Source organism: Haliaeetus albicilla, chromosome 4, assembly GCF_947461875.1.
Source record: "Haliaeetus albicilla chromosome 4, bHalAlb1.1, whole genome shotgun sequence".
NCBI lineage: Eukaryota > Metazoa > Chordata > Aves > Accipitriformes > Accipitridae > Haliaeetus > Haliaeetus albicilla.
The window spans coordinates 24,255,736-24,275,906 of NC_091486.1; the positions used below are offsets into that span (position 1 = coordinate 24,255,736).

General features: G+C 37.3%; 1 protein-coding gene across 3 annotated transcripts in view; it reads left to right on the top strand.

The window, feature by feature from the left end:
• RAPGEF4 (Rap guanine nucleotide exchange factor 4) overlaps positions 1–20,171 on the top strand; it is a 157,924-nt gene that overhangs the window by 2,722 nt on the left and 135,031 nt on the right. For all 3 annotated transcript variants that reach the window (XM_069781441.1, XM_069781440.1, XM_069781442.1), the window contains exons 2-3: positions 10,698–10,840; positions 11,983–12,071. In XM_069781441.1, coding sequence (XP_069637542.1) covers positions 10,698–10,840; positions 11,983–12,071 — 232 coding nt within the window. The remainder of the gene's footprint in view (positions 1–10,697; positions 10,841–11,982; positions 12,072–20,171) is intronic.

Consider the following 20,171-nt stretch of genomic DNA (forward strand, 5'->3'; position numbering starts at 1 on the left):
AAAAATCTTATAGTATTTTCTAACCTAGGTGTGGATTCTGTGAATATAGGATAATTTAACGAGACAATTCTCTGTAGGATACCATGTGTTTTTATTAAATAATAAATATAGTTTTAATATGTTTTAGTTAATTAATATGTTTTCAGGAGGAAGGCAGTTCTAAAACTGGTATGCTTTAGAATTTTAGGTGAGCCTCAGCAAAGACAATTAAAATGGCATGTAATATGGATTATCCAAATTCATTCTTTTAAAAAAGGGAGAATTAAACTCTAAATGGAAATAACAAAACACATAATGTACAGAAATGATGTGTTTTGTATATGTTCTTCATGTTTTTCTCCAAGTCACATATCAAACTAGAACTACTAACATCTAAAACAAGAGCACGTATAAAAATGAAGAATGACCAAAATGTTTCAGGAGAAATGTTATTACTGTGCAGAGTACTGTGGGCTAGCACCACCAGTGCTTTGACCATGCAGCTTCCGTGTGTGGTTACTAACCACAAAAGCCAAAGATCAGCACTTTAAAATCAAATACACAGGACACTATTTATATATAAAGTCACAAGTGCAAAGGTAAGGAAAAGTGGGAACAGAAATGTTCAGAACACTGTGCTCTATCAGGAATATTTTATTTTTGCAGGAGAGAAAGATCATCAGTGGTGAGCAACTGTACATCCTGGTTGTACCTGGAGATGTAAATAATTTTTATGTTAAGGAAACCAGTCCTTTTATCTCTGAAGTAAATAGTTGCCTTACCACTGATTTCCTAGGGAGCAGAAGCATGCCTACCATCTTAGCATTTTTCTGTATGTCCAATCTGCACATAATTAAAATAAAGTTGCTGATTTATGCAAGTGTGTATAATTAGCTTAGAAACAATGTCTTCTCTACTCTCATGGTTTCTTTCACAAGACTATCTAACCAGGAAATTTCCATATTGACATATCTTTACTGAATGGTAGACAAGGTATTTTTTACGTAACTATTATTTCTCTAAACCTGATCACAGTTATGAATTCAGGTGTTTTAATTGGATTCAAATACAAACTTTTTAATGATGTACAGCATTCACAACAGTCAGAGATCCCAGGATTTCATACTTGTCTATGGCATCTTGTGTTTTTCTCTGTATTAAATATAACTTTCAGTCCTTAGCAGACTGGAGGAGTAGATCACAGAGCAAAGCATGTAACTTTGCTAGCCTGTTGTGCTAAGAATGTTATGATCTTTGCTCAGCTATTTCTAAATTATTTAAATATGAATGGGCATTTCGAGGACATATTGTACATACCGAGCTTTTATATCCTTGTTAGACTTTCCACTTGCATCATTTACATCTAACAAAACCAAAATAACACATACAGGATAATATCTCAGATCTGTACCTTAAGCCAAGCTCGCATAGATTTGATTGTAAATTCGGACTGAAGCTATGTAATGGCAACATATTGGAATCGGGATTTATTTTTTAGTTCATTGTAACATATATTTGAGGTGTAAGTTATCTATATATGCTTAGTAGTCAACAGGTCTCTTGTGAGTATAGAGATAGGCTAGAATGAAGAACTGATATTCTGAAAGAATTGTCATAAAAGAAATATGGAAAATGCTTGTCATCTTCTATAACCTATAATTATGTCAAAGATAATGGGATATAGGTTTATAATCAGGCAATATTGTGAATATTTTAGAATTGCTTTACAATGCTATTTTATTTACTTTTAAAATGTATTTTTATGCGATTGGTAAAACATACACTGACTTCTACCCTTGCTTTTTATTTGTAACAAATCCATAGAAATAACACCACCATTTTTCACATAGTTTGGATCTGAACAAAATCATTGACATACACTGCAGCTCCTGTTGGCCTGCGTGCTTGGCATTTTCTCTCTGTATGTCATATGTGGCTAAGCTGGTGTATACTTGGATCAAGTCTGTGTGGGGATGTATCGGCAGCAGGCACCACGGTGGATGTGGAAACTCGGAGACAGAGCAGTATAGACATAGCCCAAATGCTTTCTAGCACTTGTGCAAAGGTGCACTCTTCTGAAAATGATGAATAATAACAAATTTATCTTTACGTGTCATACAACTCATTTTCTAGTCCAGTGCAAAGGTGCAGTCTTTGATGAATAATAAAAAAGCCCTTTTTCTTTCCGTATCTTCTCAGAGAGACCAAAATAATTGTTAATATAGCTTGCATAAGCTTGCAGATCTGTGCATTTTATTGAATATATGAATTCATAATAACTCGTAGAGAGCAGGAGTTGTATTTTAAACAAATTCAAGCTGTTTTATTCTCTGCTCTTGGGCTTAGGCATTTCTAGTGTCAGCTTCCATTTGTTACATGTGGTTGCAGTAAGTTACACACTTGTTCTATGAACAGGTATTAAGAGGAAGAAAAAGTGATTGCCCTAGCATTCATGTGTATAAACATTGTCATGGCCTACCAGAACAAACTAGTACATGCACATGCCTATTAGGACATGATATATTCAAATTTAGTTGGTAGTCTTGTGGAGTGGCTGCATGACTGGTGTGGTACTTGTGCAACTGTAGGTTTTCTCTTTTACCAGGTGATACCGGAAAAGTGTCTAAACTGTCGTTGCCTGAGTTATTTCTGGCATGTTGTTAGGATTCGATCTCTAAAATCCTGTATTCTGAGCAGATTAAATTTCTTTTGTAACAAAAACTCATATTCTAGCAAAGGAATAAAAACCCAACAAACCACCTAATTGAAATCATGCCCTTAAAGCCACCAGATATTTTTCAAATACAAGTATTTTTTGTATCCAGTGTGACATCTGGTTTTGTGTGCATCTTACAATTTGCTGCATTTAACAAGCCTATCATTCTTACGATACTTCCTCTGTTCTTTACTAGTTTTTGTGCTGTATCTGGCATAATCACTTACTACTCATGCTGCTTTATCAGCATCCTCAATGAATGTTTCGTGAACTGACTTTCCACTTTATCTTTGAATTCAGCAGTTGTCAAAATGTATGTCAATGTAAATCTGTAGAAGTTATTTCATAGTTGTTGTAAGTTTTAAATTTTCATTAGCTGTAACAATCCAGATCCTAAATGGGTAAAAGTGCATTTGGTGTAGTGTATTGGTGGATGGCAGTGGCCAGAGTTTGAATCAAAGGATATCATCACTTGTGCATATTGTTCAATTATAAATTTCATTTGCAATGTATCTCAGAGTCTGTCGTCATATTAAAATGCTTTTGATGCCTATTATGAAGCTGCAGTGCTGGTTAATGTAATTTCATCCAGATCTGCTTCTGTCAAATGGAATTTTAACTGTCCTGAGCTCCACTTCACATTTATGAAAGTTGGAGGGTTTATTCAATAAGGTTTAGTCACACCTTGGTTGCAAAGCATGCACCATACATAAAAATTTCATAAATGAAAAGGAGAAAATTTCCTTGTAATTTTATTTTTTTCTCTTGGAGTATTTTGTCTTTTTAAAAAGCATATGAAAGTGAAAAAAATTCTTTTATGTTTTGTTTCTTATTATAGCTGTATTGTTCAGGTAGTGTATTTTTAACTTGAGATAAATCTTTCTAAATATCATTACATAATAGATACATCTTTTGGCATTCCACTGTTTATACAGATCTAAAAATTGACCTGTTGGAAGGATGCATAATTTGTAGAGCAGGGTATGCAAAGAAACAAAGCACAATTGATTGCTCTGTCTAACCCTCCAATAATTTTTCAGTGCATTGGCCAAACTGAGTTGAAGGCACAAATATAAGTGGGTAATATAATAATGAGATGAGTGTGTAGGTAAAGGAGAATCCCCCATATTTGCATTCTTTTGGCCTTCACTGAGGAAGACAGAACTCAACTATTAAAAATTCTGTCTGACTGCAGCTGACAGCTGGTCGGTCTGCATTTAACTGGCTGGTCAACCAGTACCTGTGTAGATCAGGATTATCTACAGCATTTCTTGTGCCTTGTATAGCAGGACATGAGAGATTATCACAGGGGTTCTGAGTGTAGGTGACAGTAGTAATTTGTTGGAAACTAAGCATCAGCAGTTTTACTTGTGTTGCACCTTTTTTTTTTTAAACTCTGGAATGATTTGTATGTATAAGAATCCTAGGGAACAGGGTTTAAATAAAATTTTACTTCCTGTGTGTCAGAGGAAATGTGAAAACTGGAATCCCAAAGTCTCATAAAATGGAAATCAAAAGAAAAGAATTGTAATTTGATTATTATTTGAAAGTCTCATGACAAGGGAAAGAGGAGCTGAAATGTGCATGTTGAAAACATGGATTTGGTAATACTACTGTAATAAGTGCAAAGTGCCTCTTGGGGAGGGAGAGTTGATTGCCTTTTGTCCCCATGGAATTAAACCCTTATCTGGACATTACTTCAGATTAAAAGTAACTTCATTTATATCTAGGATTTAAGTCTCTTTCCACAGGTCTGAAATGCTTTGATAAGTAACTGGTATCCCTCTCTTAAACTTTCCTTTCTCAAAGAGAAATTAAAAGTCACAGAGCCTTACAGCATTGCTTGGAGGACAGAGGTGCCTCAGTGTTGTCCTGCTCTCACTATGGGAAAATGGTATCTTGGTACTAGTATTCTGCATCCTACTGCTTTGCTTTTTTTTTTTTTTTTTTTCTGCATGTCAGGAAAGGGTAGGAGAAAATACAGGTATCAGAGAGGAATGAGCTGGTTTCAATGGTATTCCTTGCTGTTTTCTCCTGCTGTTTCAAAGCAGAATATACTTTAAAATATTATTAAAATTCACAAAATGGTCCATGGTAGTGATTACTGGTACTTTCCAGCTCATAGAGCTTGCCTTTGCATCTTTGAAGAGATGCTTCAGTTTTAACCCAGAGATGAACTAGTTTTATTTGTCTATTATGTAGTGTGATACTGTTTTCTACAGACAGCCTTGCCAGTGGAAGAAATACATTGTATCTGCTCATCCTTCATGGGCTGTTCATTGCTGTCTAAAGTGCAGTATTTTGCCCTTTTAAAGAGTTAAAAAAGAGCAAGGGGAGGAAATAGACTTCAGTGTTTTCATTCAGTTAGAGCAGGGTTCAGATCTTTGAACAGATGTTATGGAAATAAACATTTTAAAATTCTAGAGGCATCTTGGCAAAGAAGGTGAAACTGCCTATCCTCTGTTTTTTCTTTTTCAAGTGTCAAACCAATTATGAGGAAGAACCTAAAAAGGACATATATGGTAGAAGAGAAAGTAATAGGTTATAGCTAGATAAACTTGATAAAAACAAAACAAAAAAATTCAGCTTGTTCCTTTCTTCTAGGTTAACAAGTCTTTCACAGCATACATAAACATTCAAATATTTAATCTTAACACCATCAAAATAGTTTCTTTTATAAAGCTATATATGCTGCACATGAACAGGAATTCTTGCCCAAATTGTGTATGTGAAGAATTGTAGCAATTATCCTCTGCCTGTATTTAAACTTTGAGCTTGAATACTTTGCACTTAAAAATATGAAATAGCCTTTTGAAGATACACTTCTGGCAGTTTTTTTTATAATTTCCTTTTACAGATAGTCAAGTAGACATTGTCAAGAAAATTGTTTTATCTCTATAAAATATGTGCCTGAAATCTTCACAACCAAATAAATCAGGGGTAAAATATCCTTTAAAGAAGCCTTATCGACATAATTGAATAGAGATGTATAACTAGCATTGATGCTGTTACTTGTATATGTATGCTGTGATGTTGTATCGAAGAAGCAGAAGGAGAAGATAGATGACGTCTTGTGTGAAAATATTACTGCCAGATAAGACTTACTATGCTCTAAAGAGGCAAATTAGCAATATAAATAAGGAACTGGATAAAGCGTTCAGTGGTCAAACAAAACAGAAAGGCTTGTAGGGTAGTGAAAATAAATTAAATACTTTTGCTTTTAGTAATTTCCTAATAATTTTGTAGCCCTGCTTTGCAGCACTGGAAATGCCCACCTCACTTTGGCCACAGTGAAATGAGATGTCAGCGCAGTACCCTGTTGAGATACAAATTTGGGGACAATAATTTCAAATTGAAGATTAGAGGGGGGAGTATAGGTGTGTCACCCATGCATTATCCTTCATGATAAGAGTGTGAAGTTTTAATTTCCAAATCAGTCATTCCTCCTGCATGGTTCTGTCCTGGCATTTGCTATGGTCATGGAATGATACGTACTCAGTTATGGTTGCCAGGCCAGTTAGTGAAGTGTGGTTACTACAGCAGCTGCTACAGCTCTTTCTGGGCTTGTACCCTGCAGATTTAAGGGAAATGGAGATATAGCAGCAGCTGTCCCACAGAGATGCTGAAAAGTTGGGAAAAAGGACTAAGAAGCTGGTATTTTTTAAGCAAAAAAGGTGAAGACAAATGTAACACTTCCACATTTTGTTTTAATGAAAATTTATTTTAAATTGGGTGAGGCAGCCTAGGGAGTGGGTGCTTCACTGGATAGGGTCATAGATTTTCTACAAGAAGGATGGCCTTGCCTTAAAATGCTTCTGCTCTAGCTCATAACTCTACCAAACTGTTGAGAGCTGAAGAATTTTAATTGATTTAGGAGGGTTGTCCACACTTTTAGATTCATCTATGGTCCTATTCCATACATTGGGCTAGAGCTTTCAGAAACAGGAGTACACTTAGGAAAGGACAGAAGCTTTAGCAGAAAATCCAGTGGTAGTTGAAGTCTCACTGAAATGCATTTTTTTAACTTCTTATGCTCACGGATATCAAGTTATAACTCTGCAGCATCAGCAGTGAGGGGACACTTCAGTAGCATACCAGCATCAATGTCAAAGAACAGAACAGAAGGACATCCTCACCAGCACTAGTTTAGCAGAGGGGGGCTGAACTCAGTGAGATTGCTCTCTAGTGAACAGCAGTGGTGATCACAGAGGAGTGACTTCAGATGCTCTGATATGGTCTCTGGAAAAGCCTTTCCAAAGGCTTTTGGAGCCATGTAGGGGGTGTAGGGAGATTCACCTCCTTGTCCTTGGTTTGGGTAATGGTTCCTTTCTAGATTAATACCACTGCCTCCTATCAGTGTGACTACAGTGACATTAAAGCTTGAATAATTCTCCATCTGCCATCAGTAGTAATGTAATCTGCCATTACTTTTCTAATTAATAGGTTAATCATTGAAGTTTTGAGGAATATATTATAATATTAGCTTATTAAATATTATTCCAAACTATGCTTTAAAGGAGCCAAGTTTGCAGCAATTTAGTAAGATAGCTGCAATGAGGAAGTAAATTTATGTTGTCCTGTACTGATGTTGTTCCATGCTAGGCAGCTTGTACTTAGGAAATAGAAAACAAAATTTGGCATCATAAATATATTCATTAATGTTAATGTAATGATGATGACAACAGTTACAATGATGATAATTTTATTAAAAGATAGTTTGTAGAAAGTGGTCAAACTTTGCCTGAGTGTGGAAAAGCAGTTAATTGGTGCCATGGTCTTTTATTATTCTCATTATGCTGTCTCACTAAGTATCCTTTTGAAACCAGCCTCATTGTTATACCTTATAAGCACTTAACAGAAATGAGTTTGAGTGCTACTACTATTACTGTTACACTGCAATCTGGAGATTGTACACAAGCAAAATTCCATGTCCTAGTAAGGACTAAGGGCCACCTCAGCTTGGGTCACCTAGTGTTAGTTAATTGCCTACTCCTAAACATAGAGGACATTTCCCAGGAGCTCTGATCAAATCCAAAGGCACTTTGTTGTCAAACAACTTAGATCCTAGTTCATTTTTATGTTTATTCACCATCTTAACCAAACAGCTAATTCTTACACTAGGTGTTTGTCTGTGTGTCTTGTTTGAGAGACATTAGTAAGTTGTTATTCTGGGGTACAGTTAAGATTCTTTGCACGTTTCTGTGCTGGCTACTGGTTTTTGTTTTTTTTTTTTTTTGTAAAACATAGGTGGAGGAAAAGGTATATTTTCTAAGATAGATTAATGATTAAATCATTCACTGAAAGCCTCTCCCAAATTCTAGCTTTGTTTCCAAATGTGCTGGATCAAAATGTGTGCCCTTCCGGTAAAAATATTTGTGGAAATTTCGTGGTACACAGTAGTATTAAACCCAGTGTATTTTGAAGAAAAGCTATGGAAACAAATGGCTTGCAGTAATGAATTATTAAGAAACATTGTAAGGAATGTAACAATTTTCAGATTACTACTATGCATGTTACTTAGAAGTTTGGATTCCTCTTTTTGTTTAGAGCATGGCTGTGTCCCCCCCTTCAAATGCCCACTTCATGTACTCCAAGTGGAAGTAACGGCTGCTAATACAAAGTGCTCAGCTGCTTTGCTAAAGTAAGCCACTAGGAACACACAACTTCGATTTGTCTTTCCCAATAAATATGGAGTTTGGTTTCTCACTGCTGTGCTGATGTTTAAAACTCCAAAAAGCGTGGCTCAGCTACCTGTGAGAATGCTTGTCCTTCCATGATGACTCACTTAACTGGGGTCATGAAGGAGTTTTGTCAGAAGAAAGAGCTTTTCCTGCAGTTCATCTGCCTGACATGACGCTCCTTGCCACATCAATGGAAGTGAGCCCTGCTTTCACCTTCTGAACTAGATGGAAGCCCCATCTCTTGAGCCTTCAGCAACTCTCAGGAGAAAAAGTTACACGGTCTATGAATTAAATCCCCCCAAATCTTGTCCTTTTGACAGGACCAGAAGTGGAAGAGATTTCTGCACTCACATTTCAGAAAAGAGCACTGAGAGAACAGTGTTGATTAAGTTTATACAACCTGATGCATGTTGTTTGCTAACTCTGTTTGCTTTTTCCCTGTCTGACTTTATCGAACAATTAGTACCACCAAACACTGAGATCCTACAGTCAATTCTATGCAAATGAACTGATGGACTTGAATGGAGTCAGCTATGAGCAGTTGTATGAATGAAACAGTCTCAGACACAGTTTTTCTAGGAAATGGGGGTATTCTGAGAATGATGTCCCTTTTTTTCCATGTCAGGTTTTGCTGTTAATTTTGAGAGTCCATACATTAAGGGAGTTAGTGTCCCAAGTGCTAGTGTAGTTTGGGGAGGGATCTTGTATAAATTGATTTTAAATCTGTCTGCAGGCTGCACCTCTTAATCTTCTTAAAAGGGTTTTGTCAAGAGAGTTAATGCTTATTAGTACCTGTCACCTAGTGCACAGTCAAAAAAAAGGAATGGGTGAAAATCTTACTTGAAATACTTCAAAAGGGAGCTGCTGTAGTTGGTTGTGGTTTGAAGTGGTGAGAGGATGTCACTGTGATGTAGAAGCAACTGTATACACCAGAGAGTTATTCTTCTCATCTGTAGTTAATAAGGGTAAGTTGGAGTATAAATGAGGATAGATATTTAATCCCTCCTAGACTTAATTTAATAAGAAAGATGAGACAGAGATTCTGTGTGAGTAGGATTTGGGCTTCTTCCCTGAGACAAAGTTTTGGATCCCTTAAGTCTTTGATTCCAAAGAGGAATCTTTACAAAAATCCTGTTGGAAGGAGTGCTTACACTGTGGGTGTAACAAAAAGATTATAGAGATATGTATTTGTGAACTTAGTCTTTGTTCATTGTAAGTTACCTGACTTCTGTTAATTTAGAAGCTCATCCACCGGCTAAAAGAACATTTTTGTCAATAAAATTAACTAGCAGCATTTCAGTGAGTGATAGGTCTAATGATTACTGACAGTTGTCTATCTTCCTGGTACCCCTTTGTACATAAATGATTTCTGCATCTGATCCAGCATGATCTCCTAGGAACATTCTATGTTTCTTTCTGTGTGTAGTGGTAGGCATTTAGTCTGTTATGAAAGATTCTTTCTAATGCTTCAGCTAGTGGTTGGCTTACTTGCTGATTCATAATGTTTGATAATCACATTTAAAATATATGTTATGGAGCTAATTCACTTTAGTTTCATAAATACATAGTAGTTTTCTGAACCTGCTGTACTGCTGGTCCACATGCTACCTTGTTGGGGGAAGTTCTGTGATCTTATTTTTCTGGAAATCTTGTTGTTTTAAAGGTGTTGCTATCATAGATTTTAAATATTTGGATTAAAACTCTTTACCCTTGCCAATGAAGAGTTAAGATTCTTGCTTGCGTATTTAATTTGTCCAACATTAAGAGACAGGAACTGCATGAAAGAGAATGTACTTTAATAAAGTTGTCTTGCTTGAAAGTGAGAGAGAAAACAGAACACTCAAGTTAGTTTGTACCTGGTAAAATGCAGAAAAGAGATGGGGATATTGGAGTTACTGCTGATATCGAAAGCTTTTCTTTTAGCCAGATAGAGAACTTCCATTTTGGGCACCAATTCCACAGAGCTCTTGTATGTTTGGACTTCTGTTTATTCGTGTTCCCTTACAAACTTAAAATGATATATCATTATAAGCTCTTTAAGATAAGGACTGTATCATCATATACGCTTTTACAGTAATTGCTACAGCAGGACTTTGGTGCTAAATGGGGCTTCTGGACACTGCTGAAATGATAATAGTCATGCTCAAGTTGATAACGGACAGTTGTTAGGATGTTTTGAAAGGGTTTCATTACGTACCTGTACGTAATTGGTTTATATTATAGTGTGATGTTTAATGCAGACATTTGTAAGCTTGGTGCATGTAGGTGGGGATGTTTCTTTGATAAAGCCCTTGAGAATTTTGTCCTTTGTTTTCTTGCAGACCTTTGGAACGTTCCAGTGAAGATGTAGATATAATATTCACACGACTGAAAGAAGTGAAGGCTTTTGAGAAATTTCATCCAAACCTTCTCCAGCAGATATGTCTCTGTGGATATTATGAAAATCTGGAAAAAGGAATCACATGTAAGAGAGCTTCATATGATAGCCTATTTTAAGTAGATAAAATTAGGGGTTAGGCTGGGATTGTCTCTAGGAGATTGATGAGAGAGCACAGTCAGTGGAACGGCCATAAAAGTGTTTACAGTCATAGTCATGGGGGAAGGCAGGACTAAAGTGCTGCTTGCTCTACAAATGCAGTGTATAGTGAATCTATGGTAACAATGCACGCATTATTGGATTTAGGACTCTGCCACTGTTTTGTTGCAAGATTAGAAGCAAGTCATTACACTTAAGCCTCATTCTTCCCCTGTAAATGTATTATTGATCTCTTTTGTAGGTGCTTTGTGATGTCAGGGGCAAAAGCATATCACCTAGGCATATCACTAATAGCGTGTGGTTTGCAGTCACTGAATAACACAAGACAGATTTGCAGAGCTGCATACTGTTGTGGGGTACAACAGCTCTGTGCCTTCTCTGGCAGCCCATGTGCCAGATGAAGGTGGATAGGTGTGCTTGGTCTATGAAGCTGAGATCAAATTAAGTGGTGGTCCTGTGATGGGAATGTGTGAGTTCCCAGAGCTGTACCAGGGGAATAGCTAATGGAGATCTGTGGTATTTAGTAGAGTCTCGGGTACCCCTCAGGTACATCTGGCATGCTTTAGGCACACAGCACTGGGGTTTACTTAGAGTAATAGGAAATCTAATACTCTGTACTCACACAGTTGGAATGCATGAACACCAAAGTCCTGCAGTTGCTTCTCAGCCGGAACTCTTACTGAAGTCAGTGGGAGCTGTGTCTGCTTTGGAAGATTCTGAATTTAAAAGGGACATCGTTCAGAAAGTCTTTTTTGCTGTTGTTGTTGTTCTTTATTTTGTTTGTTTATTTTGTTTATTAAGACAGCAGTAAAAGTGAAGCAAACTGGGGAGAAGAGTGAAGCCATTCTATGTGCTTTCATTGTTTTTGTAGTGTTATCGACCAGTTTACTAATATATGTGCTTTCCAGTGTCATTGGAAACACTATTGTAATAGTAAGTAAGTAGGCTGATATGACAAATTCTATAGTGCCAGCAGTGACTATAGTAGTACAGTAATATGAAAGAAAATGTTTGTTAATGTTGCTAAACTTAAAGAGATAGCTTTTATTTACAAGATTTCATCTTTCCAGTATTCCGTCAGGGTGATATTGGGACAAACTGGTATGCTGTTCTGACAGGATCATTGGATGTGAAGGTTTCTGATACAAGCAACCACCAGGTAAAACAGATTTTTCGTTTAAACCATCCAGTCAGTAGTACAAAGAAAGGGTATGACTTATGCTGAGGTAGATAACAATAACATATATCATACAGATATTTTGTCCTATCACAAGCATGTTTCTGAGTCTGCTTTAGTCTCAGTTGTCCTTTCTCTATGGAGGTAATGCTCTGAAAAAGGGTCTACATTTTAATATGAAACATGACTCCTCTGTCTTTTCTAATAGTGCCATATGAAGTTAAGCTAAAGATCTAAGAGTTATTAATTCATTCCCTGGAAATACTTTAATTCAGTCCTTGTTCAGAAAGTTCAAACCAAACCCACCAACTATGCAGTTGGATAACAGCATACTGCAGTCTCCACTGCAAGAATGGGAAAGTATTACAGTAATAGTAGAGTATTGGAACTGCTGCCATGTTAGACCGGAAGCCTGGTATTAACAAATACAAGAACAAGTAAAATTCCCCCCAAATTGCAAGCTATTTCTCAGTATCTTGGACTCCGGGATTTACAAAATCGGGGAATTTAGAGTAAATAAATAAGTAAAAAGATGGGATATTCCTCCTGGAAAGTCTCCCACCCATGTCGTCTAACATCATGCTGACAAGTCATGCACTTCCTCCTGCCAGTTGAGTCTTCTGGGAAGGCATCATGTCCCATTCCCTGCTCCCATGTTTGAGATCTGGGATTGTCCCATCATGTAGGTCAGCATGGGGTTGTACCTCTGACATGTAACTCATTGTGCCTTCACATAAGTGGTACAACTACCCAGGACTTGAAGTGTAACACTACCCCTTTTTCCCACCTTGACTGAATATAGCATACATGGGGGGTGGTGGTGGTGTATTCTTTGCCCAAAGTTTGGCTGATTGAGGAAGGCTTCTTGCTCATAGCAGATTGGCAGAAATTGGATTTTTCACTTTGTTAAGCACTGCATCACCAGTGAAATTGGGTCAGAATGCAAGTCTGGGCAGTGTGTGAGCACTGGGTCTTTCTACTCACCGTAAGATGATAGATACAAAAGGAATTTCTTTCATATCATTATTTTTAGCAACCTCTTCACTGTACTAAGTAGAGACTGATTGAGAGTGTAATTAGCCCAATTTGAGCAATTCTCAGCACGGCCTGGCTGTCATTGGTATTGTCACGATTTGGAACAGGACTGGAGTCTTACGAGACCCTTTTCTGTGTGGGTGTAAAGCAATCAGGAGTATTTTCCGGTGTTTGCCAAAAGATGGCACTACACTGTTGTTAAGGTCCAATGCTCTTTACTGAATCAGAAAGAAATATATCCACAAAAATGTTCTGGATGTGGAAGTTAAATTAAGAATCTGTTTGGAGTGTTGATTTGTTCCATTAGATGGAGAATGGAACACTTCAGCCTTTTAAGAAATCTAATATGAATATTTTTTTCTGCTTGTTCAGATTCACTGCATTTTCCTGCCAATAGGAAACTATAGGACTATAATTCGCATAGTTCTAGTTCTAGAAATTATATTCTGCATTAATTTCTTAACCTCACATTTCCTTCTCTCAGGAGCAATGAACTGAATTCTTACCACTGCCTAGTTGCCATAGGATACAGCCTCACTGCCAGAAGGACAGCAGCTCATGCATTTACCATTCTAGTGCTGGATAAGTTTGGTGATTAGGGACTCCTAAATAGTATTTAAGTCCAATATTTTATCTGGTTTTGCCCCAGCTTGGTGTTTATACCGTGTCCCCACCTTGTCCATCCTTGGTCTCCTGCCTTTAGCTCCTGGGTACCCTGTTCCAGTCTTGCCTGTACTTTGCTGTTGGCATGGTGCTGGTCATCATTGAGCTTGAAGTACTTGCTAGCACTCCCTGCCTACTGTGCTCACTACAACCACAGGTGATGGAGAACATACAGTGTAGCTCCATAGGTGGGCAGCCCTGACAGACTCAGTTGCCAGCATTGTGCTCCCAGCCAGGAATGGATGACCAGTGCTTAAGATGTAGGAATGCTTGTAACCTACCCTGGAGCACATTTTCCAGTAACAGCACCCAGGAGCCAAAGCTTCCTTTGCAAAGTCATAGTCATGGTCAATTGCTCTGCTGGTACCATATGTTACCATAAATGGCACTAATGCTAATGAGAAACTTCCAGCAGAGCAGAAGAGATACAGAAATATACCTGAGTTTACAAGTTTAAAAGTTTCTTTTCTCATGTAAAAATACAGAAGGACTATGCCATCTTTTCTAGGAAGACAGAAGCTAACTTTGTATTTAGGTTCCTATTGGTTAAAAAGTCTTTAGACACGACTAATAATCTTGTAATACTTAGGATAAGCAGGATGTACTAGATGACCTCCTGAATTTTCTTGGAGCTTGAATTTTCCTATGATTATATGATGATGCCTACAGTGTTAATGTAAATACAGAAAATCAATTCTCTTGATTAAAAATATTAGTCCCACTTTTATTAGGTGTTTGTATGTCTACCTGGGGAACTTAAATTTCAGCAAGCATGGGAATAAATGTGTTGTGTAGCAGCTACCATGTGCTAATTCTTTATGCAGTCACCTTTGGTGTTTTGTAGCTTTCTCCCATTAAAAGTGCAGTAAGTTATTGTCGTGGTTTAACCACAGCCAGCAACTAAGCACCACACAGCCACTCCCTGCACCCAGTGGGATGGGGGAGAAAATCGGGAAAAGAAGTAAAACTTATGGGTTGAGATAAGAACGGTTTAATAGAACAGAAAAGAGGAAACTAATAATGATAATGATAACACTAATAAAATGACAACAGCAATAATAAAAGGATTGGAATGTACAAATGATGCGCAGTGCAGTTGCTCACCACCTGCCGATCAACACCCAGCTAGTCCCCGAGTAGCAATTCCCCACCCTCACTCCCCAGTTCCTAAACTAGACGTGATGTCCCATGGTATGGAATACACCGTTGGCCAGTTTGGGTCAGCTGCCCTGGCTGTATCCTGTGCCAGCTTCTTGTGCCCCTTCAAGCTTTCTCGCTGGCTGGGCATGAGAAGCTGAAAAATCCTTTAGTCTAAACACTACTGAGCAACAACTGAAAACATCAGTGTTATCAACATTCTTTGCATACTGAACTCAAAACATACCACCGTACCAGCTAGTAGGAAAACAGTTAACTCTATCCCAGCTGAAACCAGAACAGTTATTCTGCAGTGTGTGCTAAAAATGTCTTAATAGCCTTTGCTCCTACAAAGGCATGTAGTTACATGTCTTGCACTAGAATTTATATCTAAATGCACTAATGGATCCAGACTTCAGTGTAGCTAGGGAAGCATTAATTTGTACACATCTTTGCTGTGCATCAGCTTACTCATGCAGACACCCATGATTTCTCACAGAAAATGTTAGTAATACTGATCAAGATCAAGCTGAGAATTCATATAAACAGAAATATTAACATTACCTATTATTTGCTATTATGATAAGAGGAAGCATTCCATTTACTGATTTAAATGTTTTAATAAAGACAAACACACATATTTAAGATCTCATAGGTAAAGCCTTGCTTTCATCTTGGTTTGGAAAATTTTCTGGCTGGTTGCAAAACTGTATTATGTCACAAGAGGGCAGTATTAGAATATATAACAAACTGAGTACAAGCACTATTTAATACTAAAATGGCTAGTTTGAAAACCACATTCAACTATTTACAACATACCTATTTTAAAGAGTTTGACCAGAGAAGATTTCTTTGCTGCTGTTAGTTCTGTTCCACTGAGGTGATAAAATATGGTAGCTGCTGCTGATCGTGATGGTAATTTCATTTGCCATTGAATGGGACAATACAGTTTACAGTACAGAGATCTGCAGGATTACCCATCCAGTACATCCTGAGTGGTGGCTGGTCTGCTTTCTATACAAATTATTTATGAATTTTCTGGCTATTCGACAATCAAGAAGAGACTGAAGAGGACTTTTTTAAGGTAAAAATATCACACTATGATTTGCAGAGGTACGTGTAATGAACTGTTTTGGTCTTGCCTCAACTTGTTTGTAACAAATATATATTGTGATATATATTGTGCTTAAAAGTCACACAAAGAGTTCGTAAGTCCCCTTCAAAATAAACAGAAAATGCAGCCTGTTTAGAATCTATCAGAAAGAGGTCTTCACCCTCAGTTATGAACAGATTCTGAATTTAACTTTTCTTTGGCACTGTTACCTACCCAATGTTACAACCAAGGTATACAGTAATAAAAGTCCCTCTTTGAGGTATTCCTAATTTGGTGTTGTCTTAAAAATACTGCTGACTGCCTTATGTATGTTCAATTTTTGAACTCTATTTTGAAAATGAACAGATTCTGAAGGATGTTGATAATGTCTCAGAATAAAGCTGGGAATAAATGCATTACGACCAAAGCATCAGTGCGACATCTTTGCATCTTTGACATTCTGCAGCATTGTGTTTTACTGAATTAGATTCAGAGCCTTTTACCACAAATGATTAAGATTTATATTCCTATCTGATAAAACGGGAAGGAATGAAGAGAAGAAAGACAAAGACCAAATAGCAATTTGATCAGCAGTTTTACTGTAGTCTGCCAGCTGAATTACAGCGTGCGCTAGGGGCTATTGCTAGTTTATCTTGTCTGTGTTTTGGTGATTTTTTTTTAAACTGATCAGATTTTAAAAACAGACCAAACTCAATACAGGGCATTGACTTTACAATTAGCCTTTTTTAGAAAAGCTTTAAAGGAGGAGCTGTGGGTGCTTGGGTGGTACAGCAGTGTCAGTTGTAGGAAGATGCAAAGGGCTGGGGATCAAAAGCCAAATAAGTTAGTGGTGTTGCTGAGAAGAATAACTGTGAAGAAAGAGGTTCAGATGTCCGTGTAAGAAAGGGAAGAATTTCCTGGCTGTTTGAAACTGAAGACAAAGGAGGTATGTGATAAGATGAAGTGGAAACAAGGAAAGGGATTTAAACAGGACAGTCCTTGTAATACTGCTTTTTGCCTGTAAATGCCATTTTGTGTGCATGTAAATAGCCATTATGTATTTTGGAGATAACCTATGTGAAGTTGTGACATAGGTTCGTACAGTAGTCTGTAGTGTAGTGTAAATATGCCCAAGCTAGCTCTAAATTACTTAGTATGAGCATGAGAACTGGTATAGCCATTGTAACACAGAGATTGGCTGGACTAAAGTACTCAGTTGAGAAGCAGGGTCTGTTGGTCCATGCTGAGTTCCACAATGTCGTGGTTGTACTAATTTTGGTTTTGAACTTGACTTATTGAAAGTTAATGTGGAAAAATCACTTCACTTCTGTCTGCAAGGTAACCTCGCAAAAATTCCAAGACATTGCAGGTAGCTTTTAGAGGATCAGATAGAAACGTATGGAAATAATGAATATATTATGACAGTACAATTAATCTGATCTGTAAATATCTTAATTAGGAACTAGAAGAGAAGTTGGTCACAGTCTTTCTAGATGCATAATGCCTCCTTTGAGCAAATCACCTTGTTTTGTGTAAAGAGGATCGCCTAACTTATGTTGGCAAACCGCAATTCTAGTGTGGGAAGATCTTTCTATGTTGTCTTTAAAAGCAGTTTGATAAAGATTTCCTATCTGAATGGCTGAAACATATTCCAGTGGAGATAATGGAACAGGAAGATCACTTCATAGAACAGATAGTTTACTTTCATGTGTATCCTTTGGTTTCTCTGTTATCAAAGGAAATTTTTGCTGAGGACAAACTGAACTGTGTCAACTGTGTTTCTTAATAATAAGAAAACTTTTCAAAATGCCAGCTTTTGCAGATCTCCAATTAAACATGGAGATGGTATGGAGTCCTGGAGGGACACAGGTGCAGAGGTGAGTTGAAGGTACAAGGTGTAGGAAAAATGATGAAATTAAAAACAAACTAGCTACATCAACTCCTTTATAAACTCAAAGTATTGAATAAACTAAAATTTCAGAGAAAAGTCCCCAATCCCTTTCAACCTAGGACTTGTAATTTTTTTTCCTATTTTCTTCATTTCTCTCTCAGACACCATGATTTTGTTTACACACAGTACAAAAATTCTGTTTGCCAGGTTGGAAAACAGAAAGTGGCACAAGTCAGGGAGGAGCATGCAGGGATGTGCCTTGTGATGGTGGGGGAGGGAATAAGGCAGAGTCTTTTTCTGATTCTCATCCGTTCCATAGAAAGGTCTTACAAATTCAATAATGTTTTAGATTGATGGGGGGGAGGGGGGGGTAACAACTGTTTCACTGCATGTGTCTCACCTGCCAGTGAGAGTCAGTGAAACTGAATACACAAACAGCCTCTGATTTGAAAGCTACCATTTTATAGTGTGTTCAGAGGACAGACAGCAATGGAAACAATCTCATCTTTTTAAGTCTTTAGTACTGCCTTTTAAATAGCTGTGTGAATTTTAGCTGGTTACCAGCAGCTAGAACCCCCTGCTGCTTCTGGGATTGCAGAGGGGAACAGCAAACTGAATTTTGAGCTGCCAGCAATCCTCCTGAAGTCTACATTGAACAGCAGGAGATTCTTGAGTGTAAGGTTAACAGGCGTAATAGGAAATGCACACCTGATTCCCCAGGAGGCTGGAGAGGTATAAACAAGGGGCAGAGAGAAAATGGGGCTCTGAAGTCTTGAAAAAGACAAATGGGCTTGCTCCCTAGCTGGCTGTGAAACTGCCTCTCTATGGAGAGCAATGATGGCTGGGGAAAAAAAACTGAAAGAACTTTCACTTGATAAAAGCCTGGACTTTAATGACTGTATATAGGACCGTTCCAGCTTCTTGACTTAACACCCCACAATGTTAATTTATTTCTCGGGTTGAACAGCTGCCTCATCAGAAGTTATCTTAGAAAGTGGTTCCTTAACCAACACCTTTCATTTTCTCTTCTTCTGTATTCTGTCTTTAAAGATATATTCTTTAGGGTTGTAAAGAATCAAAAAAGGTGAAGCATTTCAAAGGTGTTTATTTTTTTGGAGGGAGGGAAGGTAGTGAGAAAGACGTTGGAAGATGTAAATATTGCTTATGACCCACCTAATGGAAAAGTTTCTGCCAGGATATTTGGTTATTCTGCCCTAAACAGAGATCTTTTATCTGAACTTTCTAAATAAAGTTGAGAATAATGTATTGGAGACCTGGAGATTTGTGTGAGCAGTAGGCACATTTTCTTTGTAGCTCCTTTGAGTGCAATTGTGAGTATGGTAGCACGCTTATAGTGTTTCAGCTCTGAAAGGTAAGCGTGTTAAGGCAGATCTTTAGTGTATAGCCTGTATTATAGACTGTTTGTAGAGACTTCTATTTAGGTGCCTAGGTGCTCATTCCCAAATATTCTTTCTTTTAAACAGTCCCTGTTCATGTTTCCTTCCTTGAAAATTTATTTCTTACAGTTGTAAATTCTTCCTAGATCTTTTCTAAGACATAATTGATTTTGTTTTCCTGAACACATAATTTTAGATGGTAATATCTGTGCAAAAGCAATTTGCTATGGTTCAGGGAACTGGACTATTATGGGCATTTGTCTTTGTAATGCAATTATAAAGCTACTAACTTGATCTTAATAACATTTGCCTATTAGCACTTATTAGATGCATGAAAGGAAGACAATGCAATTTTAAACACAGAAAATGATGCTGAAATATGCTCATGCATCTCTCCTGGATTATCAGCTGCAAGGATGTAGTGGATGGGATGACAAAATTTTCTGCTTTTATTTTTGTTTCATGAATCCCACATTTTAGAATTAAACTATATTTCTAATGTTGTATCGAGTAAAATTAGCATGTGTTTTTATATGTTTATGTGTATTTGTCTGTGTGCATGTGTGATTTCCTTAGTGAAGTACAGTTTGTATCAGTTTAAATTTTTAATGCTATTGCTATTTTTTTTTAATTACTTGAAAGACAGTCAATTAAGGCCCAACTTGGAAAGAGACATATGTAAGTGTTCAGCTTCAAGCCTGTGCTCAGGAACATAGCAACTTGTAAGCCTAGACTAGAACATGTATCTAAAGATCTTGATTCAGCAAGTTATTTAATTTCAAGTATTCTATTTTTTTGTCTGCAGTAGCTCAGAATTTATATTGGAACTATTACAGAGGAGTTCCTGGCCAAGGGGGATTGATTTA